Below are 19,301 nucleotides of genomic sequence, written 5' to 3'. Positions count from 1 at the left end.
TCTCTCTCTTCTCCTTCTTGGACCCTCATAATGTGAATGTTAACATGCTTGATGTTGTCCTAGAGGTCTCTTGAACTGTTCTCATTTCTTTTTATTCTTTTTTCCTTTTCTCTTTTGCTTCAGTGATTTCTATTACTCGTCCATTGATCTGTTTCCCTGTATCATCTAATATAGTATTGATTCCTTCTAGTGTATTTTTCATTTCAGTTATTATATATATATTTTTGTCTTTTTAGGGCGACACCCACGGCATGTGGAAGTTCCCAGGCTAGGGGTCAAATTGGAGCTAAAGCTGCCAACTTACACCATAGCTACAACAGTGCCAGTTCTGTGCCATGTCTGCTGCCTACACTGCAGCTCACAGAAGTGACAGATCCTTAACCCACTGAGCAAGGCCGGGGATTGAACCCACATCTTCATGGGTACTAGACAGATTTGTTACTGCTGAGCCACAATGGGAACTCCAGTTATTGTATTCTTCATTTCTGGTTTTTCTTACTATTTTCTAACTCTTTGCTAAAAACTTCTAACTTCTGCTCTGTTCATCCAGTCTTCTCCATAGTTCTTTGAACATCTTTACTGTCATGACCTTGAACTCTTTGTCAGGCAGATTGCCTATCTCTACTTCACTTAATTCTTCTTTTGGGGTTAATTTTTGTTCATTTGTTTGGACCTTATTCCTCTGTCACTTTTATTTGCCTAATTTGCTATTTTTATTTCTGTATGTTTGGTAGTTTGATTGTTTTCCAGCTTTGGGGAACAGCCTTTTGTAGGATCCTGTGTGTCCCAGCAGCACACTTTCCTCTGGGTACCCTCTATGTAGGCCTCATAGGTCCTTCTGTTGTGATGGGCTGGCTACAGTGGGTGGTCTGGTAGGTGTGGCTGGTCCTGTACCTGGTTGGTTGGCATTGGCTGCTGGATGCTGCTCAGTGGGGTTGGGTCACAAGACAGCTGGCTGTGGGGCCCTGAGATTTCTTGAACTAGTGCTGGCCTACTAGTAGACGAGGCTGGGTTCTGGAGTGGGTGGTTATAGAGCTGGGGGTGCCAGGTCTAATGATAAGCTAGTGAGCAGGGCTGGTTCTTGACATGACTGGCTGCAAGGTCAGGGGTGTCTTGAAGCTGGTGTCAGCCCACTGGTGGGTGTGATCAGAACCTGGGGCAGCTGGTTGAGGGGTCCCAGGTGTCCCCAAGCTGGTATTGGCAGGCTGTGAGGATGTCGTGTCTTGGGGCTTGTGTCTGCCTACTGGTGGGCAGGGCCAGGGCCAAGGGGATCTCCAGGCTGGTGCCTGCTCTTTGGTGGCTGAGGCTGGGTCCTGGGGTCTCTGGTTACAGAGGCTTGGGGGCCCCAAAGTTGGTATTTCAACCCAACAGTGGGTAGGGCCAGGGCCCAGGTGTTCCTGGGGCTGATACTCACTGGTGTGTGAAGCTGGTGCCCAGGCTATTGTGAGCCCACTAGTAGTTGAGCCAGGTCCTGGAGTCTCTGACTGCAGTACTCTGAGAGTCACAGTGGTTAGTGTGAGTGTGCTGGTGTGTGGGCCTGGGTTCTGGGCTCTCTGGTGGACAGAGCTGGGTCCTGAGGCATCTGAGGGCTCAGGGGCTCTTAAGGCAGCAGGCCTACAGGTCTGAGTCCTGGAGCTGATAAGCTAGAGGGAGGATTCCAGAGTGATGCTTGCTAGATCAGCAGATGGGTCTGACCCAGACTTCTTTCCAATTATTGCCTCTACCCTGGGTCCCAGAGCACGTGAGATTTTGTGTGTGCCCTTTAGGCGTAGAGTCTCTATTTCTCATAACGTTCTGGCTTTTCTGAAAGTAAGCCTTGCTAGCCTTCAAAGCCAAATCTTGGGACTCATCTTCCAGTGCAGATCCACTGTGTGGGGCTTAGACTCCTCGCTCCTTGGGAAGAACCTCTGCAATTGTAATTTTTCCCCACCTAGGGGCGTGGGAATTGACTGTATTGTCTCTGTGCCTCTTACCCATCTCATTGTGGTTCCTTCTTATATCTGTAGCTGTAGAAGATCTTTTCTGCTAGTCTTCTGGATTTTCTCTTCACTTTCTCTGTAAATAGTTGTAATTTTGGTGTGCCATAAAAAAGAACATACTTTTAATTTTGGCATTACACTCTAGTGGACATATTTTCTATTTTGATTAAATGGATGTTTCTAAACTTCTCTTTCAAGATTTTACTTTATAGATTGTTTAAAAGACATATGCTTTAAAAGAATATTAATGATAAGATAGTGACATTATAAAATGTCATTCCAAATGAGTGGTAAAGACAGTTCTTGAAAGTTTATGTCTTTATGTCTAAAAGTTATCCGTTCTCAGGGAGCTAACAAGCCCTTTGTTTGGATTGTATAGAGTAAATTCCAAATGAAGTTCATGAATCTGAACACAAGAGAACTGCAAATCCAAGTGGAACAAAGGTCACCTAACTGCCTTCTAAAATGCTAGTTCATATTTGGTCTTTAGGAGCCACATGCTGTATGTTAAAAATCCGTTTAAAAAATCAGAGTTCCTGTCATGGCACATCGGGAACGAATTCAATTAGGAACCACAAGGTTGAGGGTTCAATCCCTGGCCTTGCTCAGTGGGTTAAGGATCTGGCATTGCCATGAGATGTGGTGTAGGTTGCCGACATGGCTCAGATTCTGTGTTGCTGTGGCTGTGATGTAGACCGGCAGCTGCAGCTCTGATTGGACCCCTAGCCTGGGAGCTTCTGTATGCTGTGGGTGCAGCCCAACCTAAAAAGCAAACAAACAAACAAAAATCTATTTAAAAAATAAAGGACTCAAGCTCAAAACGTATTATTTTTGAGATCCTGTTGACTATATAATTGGAAAACTTCACGCTGTATTTGGTACTAACACCAAATTATAAGTTTCTAGAACCAGACTTTCTAGTTAAGTTTACACTTGTAGGTTTCACAGGTTATCATTAAAATGTGCCTTAAATTCTGTTTTATATAGGGCTTTCAAAAGAAATATAATATGGAATATATATCATGTAATAAGACAAAATTTATTTTATTTTAATTTAGCTTGCTTTGAAAGGCTCTAGCTACAGCGGACTGCTTGAGCGACATCACATTCACACCAAAAATGTGGAACATATTGTAGATAGTTTACGGTAAGTCTGTGGGATTGGGACTTGGGTAGACTTTGGTATTCAGGAGTCTCAATTTTTATTTTTACCAGCAGCTAATACTTAGATTTTTTTAAGTAAAGTTTGCTATTATAAAATCATACTTAGAAAATTATATTGTTGCTAATGGACCTGATATCATAGTGTTTGTAAGGAAATTTTTGTTGTAGTCTGAAAAGTTCGTAGATTTTCAGTTATTACGTGGTCTACCTGAGAATTACCCTTTCTGCCGAGAGTTAATTTTGTTCACAGGGTTCAACTGTATGTATAATGTTTTACTTCGTATATAGAATAGTAGATTATACAGGTGTTCATTATAATATTCTTTGAATATCTAAAAGTTCTAATTGTAGAAACTTCACCTAATTCAGGACTAAATGAGTCAATGAATAAGTTTATGTGTATGCAAGAGAATCAGTGTGAAGACAAAATTAGAAAGTATTTTAATCAGTGTTTCAGTGTCTGGCACTCAATAAATATTGGTTGGTTTTAAAATAATGGCTGTTCAGTTTTACAGTTTAAAAATATTGTCATTTAAGGTGTTTGTCTTCTGGGCCATTTTGTATTAATGAATTTTAGCTTCAGAAAGAGTAGAGAAAATGAAGTTCTAATCAAGCACTATTGCTATTTATCAGGGGCTTTAAAAGGTATTTTGGGGGAGATAATTAGTTTATTCAGGTGCTTCCTGACTTAGAGTTAAATTGGTTGTTGTAGTAAATGAAAATGAAGGTGACCTTACAAAGCTAAATATAAATTTGTTTATAAAACAAATTTTTTGTTTGCTTTTTTATTTTAAATCTGTCATAATAAACTGCCTCTCAAAAATATTCTTCTTTATGTTACTGTTTTTATCTTAGAAATGAGGGAATTGAGGTTCGTCTTGTAAAAAGGAGAGAATATGATGAAGAGACTGTGCGATGGGCAGATGCTGTCATAGCTGCAGGAGGTAATAGTTTTGCAGAGGTCAAGGTGTTGGAATATGGAAATGCTCTTAATTTTTTTTGTGAAATTTTATTTATTTATTTTGTCTTTTTAGGGCCACACATGCGGCATATGGAAGTTCCCAGCCTAGGGTTCTAATTGGAGCTGTAGTCGCCAGCCTACGCCACAGCCACAGCAATGCCAGATCCTCAACCCACTGAGCAAGGCCAGGGATCAAACCTGCAACCTCATGGTTCCTAGTTGGATTTGTTTCTGCTGTGCCACGATAGGAACTCTGGAAATGCTCTTTAGTACTGGTATTTTCTGTGGCCTAGCTATAATGAAGGCTTTGGAGTCATCATTAGATAGATTTTTGGATCTTTAAGATCAGGTTTAAAAGATATGCTTTATATATAGGAGCTCCTGTCGTGGCTCAGTGGTTAACGAATCCAACTAGGAACCAGGAGGTTGCAGGTTCGATCCCTGGCCTTGCTCAGTGGGTTAAAGATCCAGCATTGCCGTGAGCTGTGGTGTAGGTTGCAGACGAGGCTCGGATCCTGCGTTGGAGTGGCTCTGGCGTAGGCTTGTGGCTGCAGCTCTGATTCGACCTCTAGCCTGGGAATCTACATATGCTGCGAGAGCGGCCCAAGAAAAATGGCAAAAAGACAAAAAAAAAAAAAAAATAGTATGTTTTATATGACATTTCACTTTTTTAGTGAATGATGTTACTAAGAGGTTCTGAATATATATTTATGTATGTGTATGTATTATTTTCTTTCTTTCTTTCTTTTCTTTTTTTTTTTTTTTTTGTCTTTTTAGGGCTGCACCCATGGCATATGGAGGTTTCCAGGATAGGGGTCCAATTGGAGCTGTAGCTACTGGCCTACGTCAGAGCCACAGCAATGCCAGATCTGAGCCAAGTCTGCAACCTACACCACAACACACGGCAACGCTGGATCCTTAACCCACTGCGTGAGGCCAGGGATCAAACCCGAATCCTCGTGTATGCTAGCTGGGTTTGTTAACCACTGCAACACAACAGGAACTCCTATGTGTATCTATTTAAAGTGTGCATTTAACTTCAAATATGATTCAAAAGATTATTTATAATTGTATCTTGGTTTACTTATGCCAGTCTTAAAAAAAAAGTTGTTTTTATTAAGAGTTTAATGAGATTAGATGAATTCCATCCCTCTGTGGCCCCAATATAGTTACATTTATTTTCTTCCTGAGCTTTATTATTATGTTAGTGACCATTCTTTCTAAACATTTACATTGATAGCATTTTTTTAGAGAGAAAAATCCAAAGTTGAACACTTTATTGGATATATTTTCATTAAAATAATTTATAAATTTGGGCTGATGTTCGGAGAGAAGAGGATTGGCTAACAGACATCCTAGGAATTAGACTGTATATAGCACAGTCTTCTGGGATAGACCATGATGGAAAATAATACATAAAAAAAGAACGTGTGTGTGTATACATAGATATATGCGTGTGTATATGCATATATATATGTGTGTGTGTGTATATATATATATATAGCATTTGGCTGTACTGCACAGCAGATATTGGTAGAACATTGTAAACCAACTATACTTTAATAAAATTTTAAAAATCTTTAAGAAGTTTGCATCATGGCGCAGTGGAAATGAATCCGACTAGGAACCATGAGGTTGCGGGTTTGATCCCTGGCCTTGCTCAGTGGGTTGAGGATCAGGTGTTGCTGTGAGCTGTGGTGTAGGTCACAGACACGGCTTGGATCCTGCGTTGCAGTGGCTCTGGTGTAGGCTGGCTGCTAAATCTCCGATTCAACCCCTAGCCTGGGAACCTCCATATGCCACAAATGTGGCTTCCCCCCACCCCCCCAAAAAAAGAAAAAATTTTTTTTTTAAAGTGACAGGATTAGAGCAGTGCTTCCTAACTGGGTGGTTCTACCTGCATCTAATAAGTAGAGGCCAGGGATACTGCTCACCATCCTACAAGGCTCAGGACAGCCCTCCACAACAGGGAATTATCTGGCCTAACGTGACAATCATGCCACTGTTGAAAAATTGTGAATGAGAATAGAGAGATATTACAAGGGGGTAGTGGGTGGAAAGGAAATAGTATGGCAGCCAACAGGATGGGGTAGGGGTATGATTGTTAAAAGAACTGGTGTTCAAAATGTGGTTATAAAGTAGTTTTAAAACAAGTCTAGTTGTGTCTTATGTCCTTTAGGTGATGGGACAATGCTTTTGGCAGCAAGTAAAGTCTTGGACAGACTTAAACCAGTTATTGGAGTAAACACTGACCCAGAACGGTAAGGAAAAACTTTTTTTTTTGGCATGTTATACATACAAACATTTATGCTTTGCTTTGTATAGTATCTATTTATGATAAATCTTAAACTTTGGAAGGTCTTTATTCTGTTGCTACGGGAAGTTTACTCTGGTCCATGCTGTGTAAGTGGAAACATCACTGTCCTGTACGTAATAGAATGTTAGAACCATGTTCCAAAATCATTCCAGTGGTAAAATTTAGTGTAGATATTTTCAAGGACACAGCTCTTTTTTGGCTCAAGCATGAGAAGAATATATGCTGGCATTGGTGGTAGATTATGATATATGATGGACAAGTCCTCACATTTGATTTGGGTAGTTTGAGAGTAGGATCCATTGCAGAATAGACCCAAGCCCTTGACCCAGGTGAGTAGTGGCGACCTTTGGTGTTGCTGAAGATGGATGAGTTAGTAATGTTCCATCTTCTGCCCTTCCTTATGGCTCTTATCCACACTCCTGATTATACCTTCACTGATTTCCTGAGTGAATTCATTGACTTAATAACTAGACCAGAGCCTATTACCATTTTCTCCTTTCCTCAGTTTCACCAACCTTTATCCTCATTCTGTTCCAGCCACCCACAGCAGTGATCACACCTGGACTTTGTGATCATCTAGAATTTACCCACCTCTCAAATCACCCAAATCATATAGCCTCCTGCCTTAACAGCATTCTTATTCCCTCAATCCTATTAAATTTGCCCTTTGACTTTCACTTTTTAAACAAATTTCTTTTTTTTTTTTTTTTTGGTCTTTTTGCCTTTTATAGGGTTGCTCCTGTGGCGTATGGAGGTTCTCAGGCTAGGGGTCGAATCGGAGCCATAGCTGCCGGCCTACACCACAGCCACAGCAACAAGGGATCCGAGCCTCGTCTGCAACCTTCACCACAGCTCACAGCAACGCTGGGTCCTCAACCCACTGAGCAAGGCCAGGGATCGAACCCGCAACCTCATGGTTCCTAGTCGGATTCGTCAACCACTGCGCCACAACAGGAACTCCTAAACAAATGTCTTTAATATTGTGTACCATTATCTTCCTGTTTAATCGTAGATGAGTCCTTTTTCTATTCCTATATCAGCACTCCTGAGGCCATCTGGGGAAAAAAAAAAAAATCATAGAAATTTGAGCTTAGTGACCCATTTTGGGCTTTAGTTGCTCAAATTTACTTCTGATTTGTAGTTTTTAGCTCTTAGAACTGGACCCTCAAAGGTGGTCATAAATCGTGGCCCAGGTCGTCTCCCCTCCCCACTGCTACTTGAAGAATGGCTGTTCAACTCCATGTGCTCCTTGCTTTCCCCCCTGTCCTTCCTTCACCACCTCCTTCTCCATCTCATGGAGGACATGGAAGGCAGTAGATTAGAACTTCGACTTTTCTCTCCCTTACAAAAATTTTTGTTCTTTTTTCCTCTCTCCCTTTGCTCATGATTCCTTTTAGCCTAAAAACTTGTTCAAGACTCCCATCTTTCAAGAAAATTTAATGTTTTTTCACCCTGTATCTCATTTCTCGACTGTTAGCTCTTTCCTTCCCTTTACCCCCACTTTCTTAAAGCAGTTATTTACTAAACCTTTACAGTCACTTCTGGATTTGCCCCTAACCACTTCATTGACCTTGCTTTTGCCTTACGTAACAGTGATATTCTGGTTACTGACATTTTAGAAGTCCTTGTCTTACTTGATTTCTGGGAAATTTTTGGTACTAACTGCTCTCTTGTTGCAGCTGTACTTTTCTGGCATTTAATGACATCTCTTTCTTCCCATTTTGTTGACTATTTCTTTGTCTTCATGTCTCTCTTTTGAAGGATCCTATTTTTTTGGCCACTACTTAAATACTGGTGTTTTCAAGTATTACCTTTAGGGCCATCCTTTTTCTCCTTCACCCTCTGGACAGCCTAGAGAATACCTGATCATGCCTGTCACTTTAATAACTTTGATCCTGGTGACTCCAAAATCTTTATATCCAACACTAATTTGTTTCCATTCTTACCTTATTTATAGTCTTTTTTCCCCACTGCAGCCACAATGATTTTTTAAAAATAAAACTTGATTTAACATGATATGACTTCTCTGCTCAAGGTCTTACTGTGGCTCCCATCTAACTCAGGATAAAATCTAACTCTACTATGACTGAGGTGACCAACTCATTCTTATCCTGGTTTGCTTGGGACTTTCGCAGTTTTAGCACCAAAAAATCCTATGTCCTGGGACAGTTGTTAGTGGCAGGTAGGCTGGGACAGTTGGTCACCTTTGACATTAGAGACTCTATATTATCTGATCCGACTATTCTGTGTCCTTATACCCTGTTATTTTCCCTTTCTTCATGCCGTTCTAGCCATACAGGCCCCTACTTGAATGAAACAGTCTTTCTGTTTCGTAGACAGGTTCATTTGTGCCATATATTAGATTCTACGTATAAGTGATATCATATGGTATTTGTCTTTCTCTTTCTGACTTATTTTACTTATTATGAGGATCTCTAGTTGCATCCATATTGCTACAAATACCATTATTTTATTCTTTTTTCCCCTTTTTTTAAAAAATTGAAGTATATTTACATTTCTTTTTTTTTTAGTAGAACACATTTTTTTACCTAGAAAAGAATTCATGTAACAAAATACTAACATAAAAGATAGAAATTATCCGTAGTCATTGTACATTTCATTCTTTTTATGGCTGAGTATTGATAACAAATTTTTAATTGCCTTTAGTGTTGGTGCATGTCTATTTTAGAACTTTGTAATGGCATATTTTTATGTCATCAAAGTAAGAGATTCTTTAGTGATCACATTTTATACAATTTGTTGAAATATATTTTCCTTTAAAAGCTGGCTTAGGAGTTCCCTTGGTGGCGCAGTGGGTAACGAATCCGACTAGGAACCATGAGGTTGCGGGTTTGATCCTTGGCTTTGCTCAGTGGGTTAAGGATCCAGCGTTGCCATGAGCTGTGGTGTAGGTCGCAGACGTGGCTCGGATCCTGCATTGCTGTGGCTCTGGCGTAGGCCGGCAGCTATAGCTCCAATTCGATCCCTAGCCTGAGAACCTCCATATGCCGTGGGAGCAGTCCTAGAAAAGGCAAAAAGACAAACAAACAAACAAACAAAAAAAACTGGCTTAACACTCACTGGCTTGTGGGGGTTTTGAAACTGGTAAGCAGAAGGTATTTCTCTAATTTCTACCTAGGATAACATGTCCTTGAAATCCTTTGGTTTCTCTATATTTTAGGTTAACTGACTTCTTTTCCTTTCTTTTTTTTAGGGCCGCACCCACAGCATATGGAAATTCCCGGGTTTGGGGGTCGAATTGGAGCTGCAGCTGCCAGCCACAGCCACAGTAACATCAGATCCAAGCCACATCTTTGACCTACATGGCAATGCCGGATCCTTAACCCACTGAGCGAGGCCAGGGATTGAACCCTCATCCTAATGGATACTAGTGAGGTTCGTAACTTGCTGAACCACAACGGGAACTCCCTCACTTCTTCTTTTTTTTTTGTCTCTTTCTAGGGCCTCACCCACCACACATGGAGGTTCTCAGGCTAGGGGTCTAATCAGAGCTGTAGCCGCTGGCCTACAACACAGCCATAGCAACTCCAGATCCGAGCCACATCTGTGATCTACACCACATCTCATGACAATGCCAGATCCTTAACCCACTGAGCAAGGCCAGGGATTGAACCCGAAATCTCATGGTTCCTAGTCAGATTCTTTAATCACTGAGCCACGACAGGAACTCCATGACTTCTTTTCTTAAGCATTGAGATGTTTCACACTTTCTAAATAAGCCCGGAAGTTAATGTTCAACTTAAGTTTCTTCTCTGTAGTAGTTATCAAATGCAACATAACAACTCATCCCCAAACTTAGAGGCTTAAAACAGTAATGATCATTTATTATCTGTCATGGTTTCTGTGTGTCAGGAATTCAGGAGGAGCTTGGCTGGCTGATTATGACCTGGGATCTCTTATGAGGTTATAGTCAGATATCAGCTGGGGCTGCAGGTATCTGAAGGTTTGACTTGGGCTAGAGGATCTGCTTTTGAGGTGGCTCATTCATTTGGACTCATTTAAATTAAATACACTGTTTCGGTGTTCTCTTCTGTATTCTGTCCTTCCTTTGCTGACTCCATTGAATAATTATGACATTTGAATGTTTAATCAGAATGCAATAGAGGACACATGATAGCCAGCCTCCAGGGTAGCCTCCTGGTTTTTACACCTTTATGTGGGTCCTTATCCACTTACGTATTCAACTAGGGCTGGCCTATGGGCTCAATAGAATACAGTATGACAGTGTGTGGATTCCAAGGCCAGGTCATAAATGGTATTTCAGCTTCTGAACTTGTCTCTTGGACTGCTCATCCTGCGGTAAGTCAGCCACCATGGTGTGAGGTTACCAAAAGAGCCCTGTGGAAAGGCTCACATGGAGGGAATCGAGGCCTCCTGCCAACAGCTAGCACCATGCGTGAGCCCATTGAAAGTGACTCCTGCAGGCTAAGTCTAGATTTATTCCTCTAGAGTATTTTTGATCTGCAGTTGACCTTACTGGGTATTGTTCTATCAAATGACTGTTGATAACTTCTGTAATCTTAGTACTGTGGAAAAGTATTACAGTAAATATAAAAATTGTAAAAACGTAGTCCCTGCCTGTTTCTTAACCTCAGTGTTGGCTCTCCCAGATAAATTATTGATTAGTGGAGTTCCCATCATGGCGCAGTGGTTGACGAATCCAACTAGGAACCGTGAGGTTGCGGGTTTGGTCCCTGCCCTTGCTCAGTGGGTTAAGGATCCGGCGTTGCCGTGAGCTGTGGTGTAGGTTGCAGATGTGGCTCGGATCCCACGTTGCTGTGGCTGTGGTGTAGGCCGGTGGCTACAGCTCCAATTCAGCCCCTAGCCTGGGAACCTCCATATGCTGCAGGAGTGGCCCAAGAAAAGGCAAAAAGACAAAAAAAAAAAAAAAATATATATATATATATATTGATTAGTCACAACTTTGTAAAAACCTTTTTACCTACTTTTCACATTTATAGGTTAATTTACAGTTATAAGGATTTGCTTTGTCAGGCCTACTCTCAACCTTTTCCTTCAAGATTGAAGCATCATATAAATAATTATGATTGAGCTTTCTGGTACCTTTTCCTCACATTAGGTGTCATATCCTCTCATGTCCCTTAGCAACCTATAGATAATCTTAACATTGTAATTTGCAATTTTTTAAAAAGTTCCTGTTTTCCACATAAAGCTGTTAGCTTTTTTGAATAAATGAAGGGTTTTATTGGATTAAACTTTTTGAATTCTTTTTTAGTGATCTGGAATATCTTAAGCGACATTTTAAGGGGGCTTATGGTTCAGAACACTTTCACGTAAATAGTTTGATCCCTCAGAACAACCTTTTGAGATTGACGGTTTTATCTCCCTTTTCAAGATGATGAAGCTGATGTTAAAGTGACTGGCCCAAAGTTAATATTTAAATAATTTAACGATAAGATGCAAATACTACTTTACCATTAGATAATTTTGCAGGGAACCCAATCAGTGGCAAATGTGCTGTTATTTTTAGTTTCACTGTAATGTGGAAACTTAAGTAATATTGTATATTATGGCATTAAAGCTGGATGTGATGACTGTTTCTCTTTGGTCTTCTTGTGTTCTTGTTGGAAGTGCAGACAATTTTGTGGCAAAATGAAGTATAAAGTAGAAATTTTTAAAATTTCATATATAGAGTTCACGTTGTGGCTCAGTAATGAAGGAACCTGACTAGTATCCATGAGGACGTGGGTTCGATTCCTGGCTTTGCTCAGTGGGTTAAGGATCCAGCCTTGCCGTGAGCTGTGGTATAGGTCGCAGATGGAGCTCAGATACCGCGTTGCTGTGGCTGTGGTGGAGGCCAGCAGCTACAGCTCCAATTCAAACCCTAGCCTGGGACCCTCCATGTGCCACGTGTGCAGCCCTTAAAAAAAAAAAAAAAAAAAAAAAAAAAAGACTTTAAAAAATTTCGTATGTGATTTTTGTAATTTAGTACTTTTGAATTAAGTACTATTTTTTTTCTTCTTCCCTTTACACCATCCAAATCTCTTTTAAAATAAAGGTCTGAGGGTCATTTATGTCTTCCTGTTCGATATACGCATTCCTTCCCAGAAGCCTTACAGAAGTTCTATCGTGGTGAATTCAGGTAGGAATTTCTTACTATTGTTCTATAAATGTCTTATTAAGATAGCAAATCATCTTATTATTGTTATATAATTATCTTATTAATGTGTGGCATTAAAAATACTGTTAAATGGAACGAATTAGGTAACATTGGATTAGGCTATGTTGTAATAGTAGGCACACAAAATAATACATGAGCTGAGTCATAAACACATCTAACTTACCTTCTTCCAGTTTGATTGCAACTAAATTGGAGAAACCCTGCCAAGTGCCACTTGGCCTGTAATGTAATTGCAAGTAGAGGTTTTTCTTCTTCAGTGAAATAGAGGCCATGTCTCTATTTAACCTTACTACTGTTTTTAGCAGTTTGGTAGAAAATTGATGAAACTGTTGGCCAAAATGGAGTGTTCAAATTCTCTGATATTTTATGTTTTTTATCCTTATCTTGTCCTGTCCAGAATGACTGAGAGTTGGATTTATTCCGGTCATGTTGAGATTCCCGGTGTCTTTCTCTTTCACATATTATGTGTTTCTTAAGCAGTGGAGATGGTTCTTTATATTTCTTTTCACGTAAATGTTTAGTAGTCAGATTGTCCTGAAAAGAGAAGGATGGAAGGAAGAGCTGAGATGAGGTTGGCCAATTATATTAGAGAGAGCCAAATTGGACTACTTTTTTCTTTCCCAACTTAGCCTAGGTTTTATAGTTTGAGAAAGCTTTTTGTCTAGGAATTCATGAAATAGTATTAAATATTCTTGACTCCTGTAATCATTTTATTAATGATGATTCCAATTTCTAGTCATTTCAGAAGTTTGGCACCTCTACACTTGACTAATTTTATAATTTTATTTTATTTTTTTTGTATACTTATCTAGTAGAATCTGTCCCATTGGCTTTTTGATATATCACTTTTTGACTCTGAAATCAATCAAGCCTGTTTCTTTTTTTTCTTTACCAAAAAAGTCATTTAAGTTTTAGGTGTCATGTTAAATGTTATAATATTTGTTATTGATCTCTTTTTTCTCTTATTGTAAAAAGCAGAAAAACATCATTACTTAATTTTAGGGGAGGGAGTTTTATCTTATCTGGCCATCTTAATAGTAATATTGTTTTAAGAATGCTTTCTTTTTAAAATACATGTTATTTTTGATGAGCAAAACACGGTGATATTTAGCTCAGTATATGGGATTTAATGGATACTTGATAAAGACTTTGACTTTAACTCAAGTTATTTGGGAGGTTTTGGACAAATACATTAGATATTTCCATTAGAATTGAGAGAGAAATAAACATCTAAATCTGTCTTTGGGCAGGAACCTATGGACTTTAGGTGTTTTTGGTATATAATTAGCTCATGGAATAACTAGGTTTGTTTTTTTATTTCTCATTTTATTTATTTTATTTTATTTTATTTATTTATTTTGGTCTTTTTGCCGTTTATTGGGCCGCTCTCACGGCATATGGAGTTCCCAGACTAGGGGTCGAATCGGAGCTGTAGCCGCCGGCCTCCACCAGAGCCACAGCAACGCGGGAACCGAGCCGCGTCTGCAACCTACACCACAGCTCACGGCAACGCCGGATCCTTAACCCACTGAGTAAGGCCAGGGATCGAACCCGCAACCTCAGGGTTCCTGGTCGGATTCGTTAACCACTGTGCTACAACGGGAACTCCAGAATAATAGTTTTTTAATGTGAAAATTTTAATTTGGAGAAATTATGATGTCTAATCCTTAGTTTAATTCATTCTATTTTAATACAATTTGCTTTTCCTTCACTCTTTTGAGATGGTTGTGGAGGCAGCGAATCAGGTTATACCTTGAAGGGACTGGAATCAACCCCATTCCTGTGGACCTTCACGAACAGCAGCTAAGTTTAAACCAGCATAGTAGAGCCTTCAACATTGAAAGAGTTCACGATGAAAGTAAGTGGATTGGGAATTAGATGTGTTTGGGGCAATATTTAATTTATAGTTCTTTTGTTCATTCTAATTTCCAGAAGTAACAGTTTATAAATAACTTGTTTGGGGATTTCAGTGCCACTGATAACATTTAAGAAAATACAGTGAACTACTTGAGCTGTAAAATTTATTTTAATTAGATCCTGAAATAAGAAATACAGCATATTTCTGTAAGAAATGTTTTCTAGGATGGATTTGAAAACTCATTGATTACGGAAGGACTATAAAATGTCCAAGAGGATAGTTGATTTTAAGAAAAGATACTTGACTTTAATTTTTGTAATGTCAAAATGAAAAAGAAAGTGGTGGAAAGAAAATGAACTAATCTGTAGAAGATTTCATCATAATTATACACTTTTAAAAAAATTTACCGTGGTTCTAGTTACTGATGAAAACCTTTTTGTTAGGAAATATTGCATCCCAGCCTTAAAGATTTGTATTTCAAATGTTTGTACAAGATGCTAAGGGAATATTAGTATGAGGTGATATGCAGGTTTTTGTTACGTAGAGGTGAATTCTCAGTTTTGAGTTAATTTGTGAAATATAATCTGGTAGTATTTCCTCACTTTTTCCAGTAACTTCAAGACTTTCATGATGCATGAAGATCCCAAGAGATATCCTAAATACCTGTGGGCTGTATAAAAGGATATTTTTCTCTACTGTATTTCATATCTTGGCTAAACTGGACTTATATAACCCTTGTTTTTTCCTACTATATTTCATATCCTGGCTAAACTTTTCAGGAAAAGCTACCTTTATGTGTCTGCTTTCAGTTTTTGTCTCTAACTTGTCATGTTATCTCATGTTTATTTGTATTTTTCTTTTCAGTTTTTCATGGTGATTTATAGCTTTATAGGTTAGCATGTTCCTAAACTGTGAGTTCATGCCATGTTTTAAAGATGTTCCTTCTTCCTCCAAAAAAATAATTATTTGATTTTAGAAAATTTTTAAGTAATTATTTTAAAAAGCTAGAAATCTTTCAAGTAATTTGTAAGCAAATGAATTTCTATTATTGTTTTTGAAAGACCACAGTAACTATTAAGATTTTAAAATCTTAGCCCAATATTTTACTTTATACCTCACCAAAAGAAGTAATTGCTATCACCAGGATGTTGAAAAAGGAATAGAGGTAGAAAGTTAAGACCACATAAAAGAAATATGGTTACAGACTGAGGGTGAAATTTGAGATTTATTAGTAATATTTAGTGAGTACTCACTGTTAATCGAGTATTCGCAGAAAATCTGTGAGGAGATACAAAGCATTCCATTAATAATGTTCAGGATTTGGTTCTTTTCACCAACAGTATTATAGGAAAGATATAGATTAGTATTTAAAGATTCACTGCTTCGAGTCTCATCTCAAATTCATTGTTTTTAGTTTATAAATTAAGCTAATGTATCATACATAGAAACAAAATTATGTAAAAACTTAGAATTTTTAGGATGTTTACATCTGATTAATGGTAGTTCTAGAAAAAGAAGAGAGGAAATATTCAAAATAAAAAAATAACACGAAAAAAGTTTTCAGAACTTAGCCACTAGTCTTTGAAAGGACCTTAACATAAGTAAAGGTAAATGGTCCCACACCAAGGTGTGTCAGAAGACTAGGGTTAAAGCAAAGCTCCTGCAGGCTTCCAGAGAGGGAGTGATGGTGGTAGTGGTGTTGGTGGTGATTGTGTTTGGAGCAGGTTATTTTATATATAAGAATCTGGAATTAGAGTAGTTTCAGATTTCTCAGTAATAACAATGGAAATTGCAATACTTACAATTATTAATATTACTATTAGCAATTATGTAACATTTATAATGTCTAAGTGCCATTTTAGAGAGCTTTATTCTTAGAAAGTTGGGGGTTTTTTTTGATAAAGAGCTTTATTTTTGTGAAAAATTTAGGATGATTTCAAGGTATATCTCATATTTCCTATTTAAATTCTCTTCAAGTTGGCAGCAAACTCTGTGGCTTTGGGGAAGAAGACAGAGCAAGAAAGATCCTTAGGGAAATTTTAGAAGCCAGGCCTCTTCACTACTTTTACTCATATCTGTTGGCCATTACTAGTCCTATGGGTATCCCCAAAGCAAGTAGACCCGGAAAGATAGTCTAACAGTTGGACAGTGTGAGAGAGTTGCACAAGGTTTCGGTCTCTATGCCTAGTGTAACAATTGTATTTAAAATTACAAAATGACAAATTTTGTAATCTGTACTCTTAGAAAATTATTAATTGACATTGAGTCTATATGTTCTCTTGAGGCAAGTTTCAAATCCACAGTTTTATGATTAGGTAATGTTTGGTAGACGATTAGCATGAAAGAAAATACAAGCAGAATTAAGATGAATGAAGTGAAACAATTTTATGTAGTTCTCCTTTGATAAAGGATTTCAAGTGCAATTCGGCAGGCACACACAATAAAAGTGCAATACAGAAAGGAAGATTAGTCCTGCTGAATATGAATAGCATTGAGAACTTTGTCTAGATACTCAGGTTGCAACAGAACAAAGGGTGGGGAAAAAAATGTAATTGTAATATACACATGTAAGGATAACTTGATCCCCTTGCTGTACAGTGGGAAAATAAAAAAAAAAATACAAAAAAAAAAAAAAAAGGAAGATTAGGATGAGGAAAAATGGGAATAGACGTAGAAAGTCAAGACTTTATAAAAGAAAATCATGGTTACAGGTTGATGATGAGATTTGAGATTTATTAGTCCAGTAATATTTAGTGAGTACTCACTATTAATTGAGTATTTGCAGAAATCTGAGGAGATATAAAACATTCCCTTAGTAATTACTCTATGTAAAGGAAATAATTTAAGTAATAAATTTTAGTTTTTTACATTTGTAAAGCTTGTCAAGTGTCAAAATGTGAATATATCTAGTACCAAATTAAGACAGTTCCAAAAGTTGGGTTTTGGAGTCTTAAGTACAATCAAATTTGATTAAACACATCAAGTTTTTAATATACTTTTTTTGTGTCAAGTTCTGTGTATATTATGACATTTAGCTGATTATGTTATATGATTAGATAAGTTTTCAAAGGTTTCTTGGTATTATAATAACAATTTGTTGAACTTGAAAGAATAGTTGAGCCCCTTTAGGCAGTTATAATACAAAAGAAATGAGATACATGTTCAGTAAACATATAAACAGAATGTCATATGCTACCAGGCAGAGGAGAATATTAGATTGGTGGTTGTGTTGGTGGGAATGGTAGAATTAAGTGTCTAATGTGTATTAGATATTTATACACATTACCCTAAAGTATAGCATCTTAAAACATAATAAATTACCCCAGAATTTAGCATCTTAAAACGTAAAATATTTATGATTTCACAGAGATTGTGAAGATCAAGAATCCAGGAGTGGCTTAGTTTGTTAGTTCGGGTTTAGGGTCTCTCAGGAGGTGACAGTCAAGCTGTTGGCCGGGACAGCAGTATCTGAAGACAAGATTGAGACTGGAAGATCTGCGTCACAACTCTTCACACGGCTGTTGGCATGAGGCTTCAGTTCCTCACTATGTTGGCTTCTCCATTGGACTGCTCATGAAATGTCTTCCCCCAGAGCAAGTGATCTAAGAGAGAGAGTGACCAAGGTAGAAGCCAGGGTGTCTCTTTTAACCAAATCTCAGAAGCAATGATACCATCACTCTGCAATACGGTTGGTCACATAGACCAATCCTGGTATGATGTGAGAGGGAGAGTTACACAAGAATGTGAATACCAGCAGGCAGGAATCACTGGGGACCATCTTAGAGGCCACAAGTGTGGTGGACTCTTAAGCCTTGACTTAGGAAAAAATGTGGAGGAGACAGAAGAGGGACCCATAGTGCTTGCCCAGCAGCAGGAGCTACTAGGGTACAGTGAACCTGCCATGAGTCATGTTGAGAAGATGGGGCTGGCATTTCCACTTGGAGACTTGTAAAAGATAAAAGTTAGGGGAAATCATTTGAAGGTGACAGTCACAAGTTTGATCCAGAAAGCAGAATTCTTTGGAGGATTTTGTGTGATGGAGTGATGTTTAATAATCCTTAAGGAAAATTACTTTAAACTGTGCATACAACCTTATTGAATTAAAAAAAGATAACATGTTTTAGAACTCATAAAAGGAGATGTGGCACTGTTCCTTTAGTGCTGCCACTGCAAGTTTTCTATTTGAAAAAATGATCTGATTTTTAGCATAGCTGATTTGGTTTCCAACATGAGCCATTCATGTAATTTGCTGCTTAAATCCAAAGTGGCTCCCCTTGGAAGTACTTGATCATTTCCACTTCTGAAGCCTCCAGAGTAAAACTGAGTCAAGTGTGACAGCATGGACCTTATGCTATGGATAAATATACTTCATCACTCTTGAAAAATTATTTCAAGAACTAAGGTTTATTTTGGGGAGACAGAGGCTTCATTGCAGTTATAATGTTTAGGTTTTTTCGAGGGCTTAATAAGAGATATTTAATTTATATGTTATTAGTGTTAAAGTATAGATTCTATTAAGACAAAAATATGAACATTTTGATATAAATTTATATAATGTTTCTAAAATTTAAGGAGCTGTCTTAGATTTTTTTTTTTTCATTACTTGCAGGGTTTGAGGCCTCTGGACCCCAGCTTTTGCCAGTGAGAGCTCTAAATGAAGTCTTCATTGGGGAGAGTCTATCATCCAGGTACTTTTGTTCTGTTGGTTGAAATTTAATATTTTAGTAAATTTTAAGCCGTTTATTCAGTTTCTACAGCCTAAGGTTTGTGAATAATTAATAGTGTATCAGTAATAAAAATGAATTATTTAATGAAATATTTCTAAACTTTTGTAAACATTAATGCATATTAAGAGGAAA

The 19,301-nt window shown here is 38.1% G+C and overlaps 1 protein-coding gene across 4 annotated transcripts in view; it reads left to right on the top strand.

Annotated features, from left to right (window-relative positions):
• Window positions 1-19,301, top strand: part of NADK2 (NAD kinase 2, mitochondrial) — a 50,357-nt gene that overhangs the window by 13,442 nt on the left and 17,614 nt on the right. For 2 of the 4 annotated variants that reach the window (XR_014831141.1, XR_014831140.1), the window contains exons 2-8: window positions 3,038-3,126; window positions 3,999-4,087; window positions 6,284-6,365; window positions 12,462-12,545; window positions 14,306-14,442; window positions 17,810-18,065; window positions 19,052-19,130. Coding sequence is in view for 2 of the 4 variants with exons in the window: in XM_003133885.5 (XP_003133933.1) it covers window positions 3,038-3,126; window positions 3,999-4,087; window positions 6,284-6,365; window positions 12,462-12,545; window positions 14,306-14,442; window positions 19,052-19,130 (560 nt within the window). In the remaining 2 variants the exon portion in view is untranslated. The remainder of the gene's footprint in view (window positions 1-3,037; window positions 3,127-3,998; window positions 4,088-6,283; window positions 6,366-12,461; window positions 12,546-14,305; window positions 14,443-17,809; window positions 18,066-19,051; window positions 19,131-19,301) is intronic. The other 2 variants (XM_003133885.5, XM_003359754.5) reach the window with 1 other exon arrangement.

Source organism: Sus scrofa, chromosome 16, assembly GCF_054392235.1.
Source record: "Sus scrofa isolate SSC_HxYL_T2T_F1_AM1 chromosome 16, Sscrofa_HxYL_maternal_Yorkshire_Landrace_v2.0, whole genome shotgun sequence".
Lineage (NCBI taxonomy): Eukaryota > Metazoa > Chordata > Mammalia > Artiodactyla > Suidae > Sus > Sus scrofa.
This window is presented reverse-complemented; position numbering and strand designations above follow the sequence as displayed.